We start from the raw sequence: 8,967 nt of genomic DNA, 5'->3' as shown, positions 1-8,967 counted from the left end.
GAAAAATTTATCCAAGTTATTCTTGCACCGTATAAACCTTTATAATTGTGAGACATTTTCCCATAGGAAAGCCCTAAAAGATATGTTGAAAAATAGAAGCTCCACCTGCATATGATAATGGGATCTAAAAGGGCCTTTAAGTTGAAAATCTAGGGTCGAAGCTTGTAAATAGAAAACTTGGACACACATGACCCAAGTACCATATTGAAACTGCTTGAGCATGCTTAGTTGCTTTAAACTTGCATGGCATATATCTTTTGCCTAACCTCCATAAAGCTTCAATTTCCCAACCCCTAATTTCTCAATATAACTTATCCCACTTGTAGAAGTTTGATTCAAAAGGAATGCTTTTAAAAAAAGAACAATTGGCATATGTGTATTGGCATTCAACAATGCAATCCACAACATCATTAGGGAGAATAAATTCTAGTTTTTTATCTTATTTCTCACCATATTGTTCTTCCATTGGACTAATTTCCTAGCCACTATTTTCTTTTGTTGAGTTAAAAGAAAATTTTAACACTTCATTATCCACACCCATTTCTATTTTTTCTTCATCCAAGAAGGGCTCTAGGCCTTCTTCCTTGTTTGGTCCTTCCCCAAAATTCCTTGCCTCTACCTTAAACCGCATCTCGAAGCTTCAATGGAGCATATCAATAGAAATGACGAAATAAATAAATAAATAAATAAATAATCGACAGTTCTGAAAAAACCACACTTCCTTCTCGAGTTTGCCTAATGATGAAGAACTTGTAATCTTGAAAGAGAGGTCCAAACGTTCAATCCTATAGGAGGTAAGGTATGTACACCTCATTTATAGCACAATTAATTGCCTTTTGCATGGAGTAAGAGGTAGTCCCATATATTCTAAGTCAATTGTAGACCCAAATACAAATTGCTTGTTATCATAGACTATAAAAAGATCCATATCCATTTCCATTTCCATTTGCATTTCCTCACATTTGCTCCACTCAATTCAAAACAAAAAAGGTAATTAACACATTGCTTCCTTTTCAAATTACATATAATCCTTTTCAAAAAAAAGAAAATCTTTCTTTTCACACTACGAAGTCTTCCTAGAATTGCAATTATATTTCACATAACTAATTAGGGCAATCAAATTTGGGTCTGGTTAATATACCCACAAACGCTACAAAATGTTGAAATCTTAACTGTGGCAAAGCCGTGAGTAGTCCGACTCTCACTCGATGCAAAGGCCTAGCCAGCCAGAGGGGAGCATTCAAGCAGCTGAAATCTGTATTCATTGCAGTAGGAGCCAAAATTATTGTCAACTACTCCTTACAATCAAGCTGCAATCCCACCCCAATGTCTATCAAACGTAACAAAAACTTGTTGCTCCCTGTTGAAGCTCCCAAAAATGAGAAGTCTGCTAAATCAACTAATGAAAAATGAGGGAAAAAAAGAAGCAATCACTGATATGGCTACTTGCTGTCTCCTTTCCAACCTCTGGTCACAAGAAGATTAAGGATCATGTTTCTTTTCAAGCCATATCTATTCAAAAGAGATTCCTAAAAACACAGAGACATTTGGAATTTTCGAACTTATATGAGGCAGAAACACTCCCTGACTTTAGCTTGAAGCGATATCAATGCGACAGAAATGAATACATTCAAATAAGTTCTGTAAATTATATTATGATAGAATCTACGATTTGATGGTTTAATTCAAGGAATTCGCTTTACTGGGATAAAATTGCAATGGTGTCACCGAGAAATCGATTAAATTTTGGCTTTCAGCATTTAAGAATGCTCCGTAAATCCAATCACTATTGTTCAGAACAAGACATCAGAAACTTGTGCAAGCAAGGCCGCCTTAAAGAAGCCCTGCAACACTTACAGCACGATGATCAACGTGTAGTAAACCCCTTCACATATGCCTCTTTCTTTCACGCCTGCGTTAAAAGAAATGGCTTCGCGGAGGGGAAACAGCTACACACTCACATGAAAAAACAGGGTTTTATCCGAAATACAATGGTTCAGAGTTCACTAGTCACTATGTACGCAAAGTGCGGCTGCTTGGCGGAAGCCCACGGCATTTTGAACCAGATGTGTGAAGCAGACGATTTCTCGTGGACCTCCATGATGGCAGCTTATTGCAAACATGGATCCCCTGAGAAAGCCCTAGTTTTATTAAATCAAATGAAAAAAACAGCTGCCAAACCCAGCAATTATACTTTTGCCAGCGTTCTGCCTGCGTGCGCTAAATTGGGAGTCCTAAAAGAGGGTTCAGGAATTCATGGTTGCATTATTAGAAGTGGTTTTGATTCGGACGTGTTTGTGCAGAGTGCACTTGTGGATATGTATGCGAAATGTGCCAGCATGGAGGATGCACGCCGAGTGTTTGACCAAATGTCCCAACGAGATGTGGTTTCATGGAATGCCATGATTTCAGGCTTTGCGCAGAATGGGCGCCTGGATGAGGCTGTTTGTATGTTTGAGAAGATGCCCCAGCCGGATGTGATTAGTTGGAATGCGGTTATTGCGGGGTACGCGCAAAATGGTGATGCTGAAAAAGCAATGAAACTATTTCAGAAAATGCCGAATAGGGATAATGCATCGTGGAATACTGTGATTGGAGTATGTGTGCAAGGTGGCAAGTCTGAAGAGGCCTTGAGACTTTTCAAGCACATGCAACTTGAAGGCAAGGCATTTTATAATTGACTGTATATTCTGTTCACAATTTAGTCTCGTTCTTAATTTTTAGAACAATAGATTTGCCAGTTACCACTCTAAAATATAAACATAAATATATATGTTCATATACACAGACAACATTCATGTATGTGTACATATATGTGTCTGTGCATGCGTGTATAGATGTATATATTGATATAGTTTTCAAATGAAATATTGCATTGTATATTGAACCGTACTTTTGATGATGCCACTCGATATCTCTGTAAAAATTTCACCAATCCAGAAAGTTTCAAATTTATAGCCATTTTTTAATTTAATAAGTTGCATTCTTCACCAATTAACAAATTTTCATTCTATAATCCATTGTAGATTTGATGATACAGCTTGATAGTAGTACACAAGTTAGATTGACCAATTAGCAAGATTTCAGATAATTTTAGCCATGTTTTTATGGAAGTGGTTGCATTCTATATGCTAACAAATTAAAGTAATTTTCAAAGAATATTATCAATATATTTATATAAATGTTGCATTCGATTAGGATTATGATTGCTCAAGAACCCTTATTTCCAGGAAAATGTTTAAGGTAATTAACTTCAACGCAATTTTTCCAAAAAATGCTTCAACAATGTTGCATTATATTGTCTGACACAGCTTTGATGGATCCACTCGGTATATCTGCAAAATTGGATTGGAAAACTATTGAATTCTCAGAATATTTGAGCCATGTTTTTATATAAAATGTTGCGTTCTCTAGATTCGCAGTTCACCAAATTTTCAGGAAATCTTAGCCTGCTCGTTATATAAAATGTTGCAGTTTATACTTCATTGCATCTTTGGTAGTGCCACTCTGTATTTGTTCAAAGATTAGATTGACCAACTATCAAGTTTTCAAAGCATATTACCGATGTTTTTATAAAAATGTTGCATTCTACAGGCCACTTCATTTTTTGGCTCTGATGATTTTACTTGATATTTGTGCACTCATTATGGTCCTAAGAGCCCAACTCTTTACAAATATGAATTCGATAGCACATATATTCCATAGAAATATGAATCTGTCAACCTTTTTTGTTGCTTGTCAATGTCTTTATCTCTTAACTTGCTGGCAGGTGTGAAACCAAACCCAAAAACTTTTGCCAGTGTTCTGCCGGCATGTGGTGAGTTGGCTGCCCTGGAACTGGGTACCGAGATCCATCAAGATATAGTTCAGAGTGGGCTTGAGTCTGAATTCATTCTGCAAAGTGCCCTTATGGACATGTATGCTAAATGTGGGAGCTTAGAGAAAGCTCACGAATTGTTTAATAGAATGCGATACCAGAACACCGTTTCATGGACATCCATGATCGCTGGATATGCCATGCATGGCCGAGGCAGGGAGGCCCTTGAACTCTTTGGAGAAATGCAGAAATCTGGTGTGAAAGCAAACCATGTCACATTTGTTTGTGTTTTGACGGCTTGCTGTCATGTGGGCCTTGTCGAGGAGGGCCAGAAATATTTTGATTCCATGAGTCAAGATTTCCACATTGTGCCCCAAATGGAAAACTATGTCTGTATGGTTGATCTATTTGGTCGTGCTGGGCGCCTTGATGAGGCATATGACTTTATCAAGAAAATGTCAATAAAACCTGACACTACAGTGTGGAGGTGTTTGCTTGCTGCCTGCTATGTACACAATAATATAATGTTAGGGGAACAAGTAGCAAAACACCTTTTTGAGTTGGAACCTGAAAATGCCTCACCCTATGTGGTGCTATCAAACTTATATGCTACAGCTGGAAGGTGGAATGATATGGAAAATGTGCGGAGGAGGATGAAAGAGATGGGGGTTAGAAAGACACCTGCATGCAGTTGGATTGAAGTCGAAGGACAAGTGCATGCATTTTTAGTAGGAAATGCATTGGCGATACATCCAGAGATGCAAGAAATATATGAAAGTTAGCAGAATTGTCTCCTAGATGAAACTAGAAGGGGTTGTTACTGTCACAACTGAAATAGTTTGTTTGGTACCATCACTAGAAGCTAACCATTGCATTTGCACTTATCAATACATCCACTTGAACATTTCAAGTGTGTTGCTACTGCCACTCTGGTACCAAGTTCATATCCAAGATCGTCACATGAGATTTTTGCAACGAATGTCAAATATTACCATCATTTCAAGAATGGACAGTGTTCTTGTGGTGATTATAGGTGATGCTCAAAAAATAATATTTGTACTCATGAGATGGCAAGCCATGCACTGAGCACAAGGAGAAGCTTTTTTTTTACTTTAGCACACTTCGGAAACTAGTTTACTTTTTGGCTACATTTGAGGAATCATAGTGATGATAAGACTGCTTGCTGAAGAAATGGAGAATGGCAATGTAGGCGGTATAAAACGTTCTCCTAGGACAATTAGTTGGGAGATCACCAGCATAAGGCATCCTTTGTAAGTTTTTGGTACTTTGAATATTAATTGCATCTGTTTGCCTGATTGAATAGCAGAAATAGATAGATTGATAAGAACAAAGCAGGATAAGAAATAATTTTTCCTACTTAAATAAAAGTTAGCAAAATTGCTCAAAGAGAGAAATATGTAATTCTATTATCAAAGAAAACTTAGCTTGTTAAATACATGAACATCAATTGTTTTTAACTTTTAAGTACTGGAAAGATCCAATATATGCAATCGCATATAATGTATTTGCACTTATAATTTTATAAAGGGTGATTATGCTCATTCTTAAATGTTATTTGCATTTCTAGGTAGCTACATAAGTGATGTATCATGCCCCCCTCCATGAGAAAACAAGAATAATATAAATATAAAGTAAAAACTATAATGGAACGCCCTTATAAGAAATGAAAAGGAAGTAATCATTTAATGGTCAGCAATTTCTTGAGAGATATTAATTTTAGGGGAGGTTTTCATTAAATAAATAAACCCTTATTGCCTTTAACAACAGCGATTAAGAAGGTTTTCAACTATAGCGTTCAAATGAAAGGGCAGCAGTCACCAGTGAAGGGGAATTGGTCTCAAGTGAAGAGCAGCGATTAATTAAGAAGAGGCATTGCGTTTCTAAAAGATGGGACTCTTAGTAAGAAAGGTGACTCTCCATCCTCTCTTGAAAATATATAAGGATAAAGTAGTCTGAGATCTGATCTGATAGAAGGCAGTGATAACCTGAGTTTTAAAAGCAGTAAGACAGCAAAATATTATAGTTCTGAAATAATTGGTATTATATATGTGGAATCCAATAATTGTTAGTTTGTGCTTTTAAGACAGGTTTGCTTATTTAAGTAGTTATGCATCTGATTTTGTAAGGAAATCATATAAAGAAATTGCAAGGGAACATTATAGGAAGGTTCAGGAGTACGCCCCACCACCACCCCCCCCCCCCAATTAGGTGCTGCACCCATTGAGTTGGTACTTGTGGGCCAAGGGGTTGGATTGTCTTGGATGAATGTTCAGCGCCCTTGGGCTTAGTTGAGGAGGGTAGTTGTCCAGGCATCCTATGGTGTTTCCCCTTCAAGTTTCTGATATGGTTGATCCTTACAAATAAGTTATAATATGCAGATTTACAATAAGAGTTTCATTATTATTTTGCTTTATGTTAATTAATTATTTTCCTAAATTCAATTGCTATAGTGTAATTTAGTGAAAGAATACTCTTGTAAATAAATTGTATTATTGGTATTATTTTTTTTTGCAAAAAGCAGGTATACTCCAAAAGGGGACATTACATGATGATCAAGTAAAATACTAACATAAATATTGATAATGCATATCAACCACAGTATTGAAATCTCAACTTTGGTGTCCTTGACTGGATGTAGTCTTCATTTCATGTGAAAAGAAGAAATTGAAGCTGAGTTTTGCTTCAAATGATTGTTTCCAAATTTCCCCATATGAGAGGAAACTGTTGCCTGAGCAGATAGGAGAACATTCTAAATTGTGAAGTTGTGTATAGTTCATGCTGAATGGTTTTGAACTATTATGATATTTGTGGCATTTGAACTTCTATTTGTCTAGTAAAGCCAGATTTTATTTACATCCTGCTGTGTCTTATCAATACAACAGTGTCTACCAATGAACTAAAGCAATAGAATAAGGAAACTCTGTCTAATTGTGTTGGTAAGATTGAACTTTTCTTTCTAAGGAAAGGAATTTATAATAAAACTAATTTGATCCTGTGAATGCACCATCAGAATCTTTCTAAAATTGTAATCACCTATAGAAATCAATGTGACGTTATCCTCTCTTTCATACATTGTGTCCTCAATATCCATTGAGCTTAACTGCTCATTTAGGTTGTCTTTTTTGCTGCAATGAAATGTGAGAAATAGGGAATGTCTAACGAATAACTTGGCAAGATAGTATCATTCTCTGATATTGAATCAAAATCATGTGAGCAAAGCAGTTTAACATTAATCGATACATGCAAAACCAAACTTTTAAGCTAGATTAAATTTTGGTTAATATTTGCTTCCAATTTTATGTTAGCATGCTGCAATATTTTGTATATGTCAAACTCATTACATAATAATCTTATTCAAATAAGAGATATATGCACATGCATAAATATGAGGCAGTGTAAATGACTAACAACTTATTCTGGCTTTTTACAGAGCACCAAAAGTATTCAGAATTTTGAGGCACTCAACTGCGGTGAACAAGACATGTCACATTGTAACAGTTACTTTTACCTCACTGACAAGTGGTCATCTTGAGACGGGTTGGATAATCTAGTTTGGATTCATCCACCTTGGTATTTCTTTGATATATCTATTATTATTTTGTTGTTCTTTGATGCCAGACTTGCTTTTTTCCCACATTATCATATGAAGTTTTTTATTCTAAGAATGATGGCATTATATAACTTGGTCTCAAACATTTCCATCTGACGATTATTTATATTTTTGCCCCAATGTTGCATGTTTCCTGAAAAACTGATAAGGCAATACCGTATCCTTAAATTTTTAATCATGTCAGGTTGTGAATTTTTTGTGTCATATTATTCGATGCTGAGGTCTTAATCAAGACTATGATGTTAAAATTATTGGATGCACACCAGCATATACAAGCAAAACATAATTTAAAGTTTTAAATGCTACAGCATTGATTGACAAATGTTAACATCCAAGGAATCCACCTAAATCTTATTCATGAGACCAGACTCTTGCAAATTAATGGTACGATATCAAAATATCTTTCAAACTGTCCTTAGTATCATTCAAGTTTTTTGAGAAAACTTCCATGACCTTCATACACTTGGACTTTCTCTTCATTTCGAGCAACTTGCAACCTTGCAAGTCTAAATGATAAACAATCATCCATGTATATGACACCTTTGACTCTCAGTAATCGTTATATTTGTCAAATCTTAGTACAATCCAATTACATGAAACATTGATTAATAAAAGACAAAACTTAAGTATGTTTTCTTCTTTGTTTTTTATTTTTTAATTTTCAAATAGGTTGTAGAGACCCATTTTGCCTCCAACATAGTTGTCTTGAGACAACTTGTGAAGGTTTGGGAAGCACTTTCTAGCATATTCTTCAACCAACTTTTGTGCACACGAAGGCAATCTAACATTAAGAAGACATCAAATATTAAAGAGGTAATCCTATGCAACATATGGTGTGATGAAATATCTTCTTGTTTCCATCGAGCCCATTTTGAGTATGATCTATTATATTGATATGAATAAGTCATGTTTGGGAAAGTTATATGATAATATCAAATCAATGATTGAGAAAACAAAGTTCATCATAAATGAGGAGTAAATTTCTAAAAAACATGTTCAAACAAATGCAAGCAATTATTGTTGAGCAATGGAACAAAATGATCACCACAATACATGTTCTTAGCTTTCTTGATTCTAAATATTAGAGTGTTGAGATCCATGCTTTGCCAATGAGGGTTGACCATATACAGGTTTCGAAGTGATGCAGAGCAGGGGCTAAAACTTTCCAACTAACTTAATCAAGCATTCAAATTTAGACTTGGGCTTGTATCAATGGTAGATACTTCATAACTAGCCCTATTCCCTAGTAGCCCTCCAAATAGGTCTGTCAGGGCATAACTTTTGGGGCAGGCTTCCATTTTCAATTATGAAGGCACTTGTGGATACCCATTTGGCTGTTTCATAACATATCTTGAAATGGGTAGGGAGTGTTTCAGAATGAAAGGCTCAAAAGGCTGACTGTTCTATTTATCACTAGGCCTAATTTGACAATTTTCCAATGCTAGAGGCTAGGGCTTGCCCCCAAATTCTCCCAAATGATCAAACTGCTGTTCCCACACATGGAACACATCCAACAAAG

The 8,967-nt window shown here is 35.8% G+C and overlaps 1 protein-coding gene across 2 annotated transcripts; it reads left to right on the top strand.

Annotated features, from left to right (window-relative positions):
- The first annotated feature begins 1,112 nt into the window (after positions 1-1,112).
- Positions 1,113-7,620, top strand: LOC131053576 (pentatricopeptide repeat-containing protein At5g59600). 2 transcript variants are annotated; one of them, XM_057988202.2, is made up of 4 exons: positions 1,113-2,661; positions 3,770-5,088; positions 5,606-5,746; positions 7,269-7,620. In XM_057988202.2, the coding sequence occupies exons 1-2, from the start codon at positions 1,719-1,721 to the stop codon at positions 4,597-4,599; spliced, it is 1,773 nt and encodes a 590-aa protein (XP_057844185.1). In that variant the 5' UTR covers positions 1,113-1,718; the 3' UTR covers positions 4,600-5,088; positions 5,606-5,746; positions 7,269-7,620. The 2 variants fall into 2 exon arrangements, with proteins under 2 accessions (XP_057844185.1, XP_057844186.1); XM_057988203.2 differs by lacking the exon at positions 5,606-5,746 and having other exon boundaries at positions 7,269-7,619.
- The last annotated feature ends 1,347 nt before the right edge of the window (positions 7,621-8,967 follow it).

Source organism: Cryptomeria japonica, chromosome 4 (assembly GCF_030272615.1).
Source record: "Cryptomeria japonica chromosome 4, Sugi_1.0, whole genome shotgun sequence".
In the NCBI taxonomy this organism is placed as follows: Eukaryota; Viridiplantae; Streptophyta; class Pinopsida; order Cupressales; family Cupressaceae; genus Cryptomeria; species Cryptomeria japonica.
Note: the sequence above shows the minus strand (reverse complement) of the source record. Positions and strands in the feature narration are given on the sequence as shown.

Excerpts from the sequence above, each read along its gene's own strand:
- LOC131053576 (XM_057988202.2), top strand. The coding sequence starts at position 1,719 with ATGGTGTCACCGAGAAATCGATTAAATTTTGGCTTTCAGCATTTAAGA. Across the intron at positions 2,662-3,769 it reads CAAGCACATGCAACTTGAAG|GTGTGAAACCAAACCCAAAA; the intron begins GCAAGGCATTTT and ends ACTTGCTGGCAG.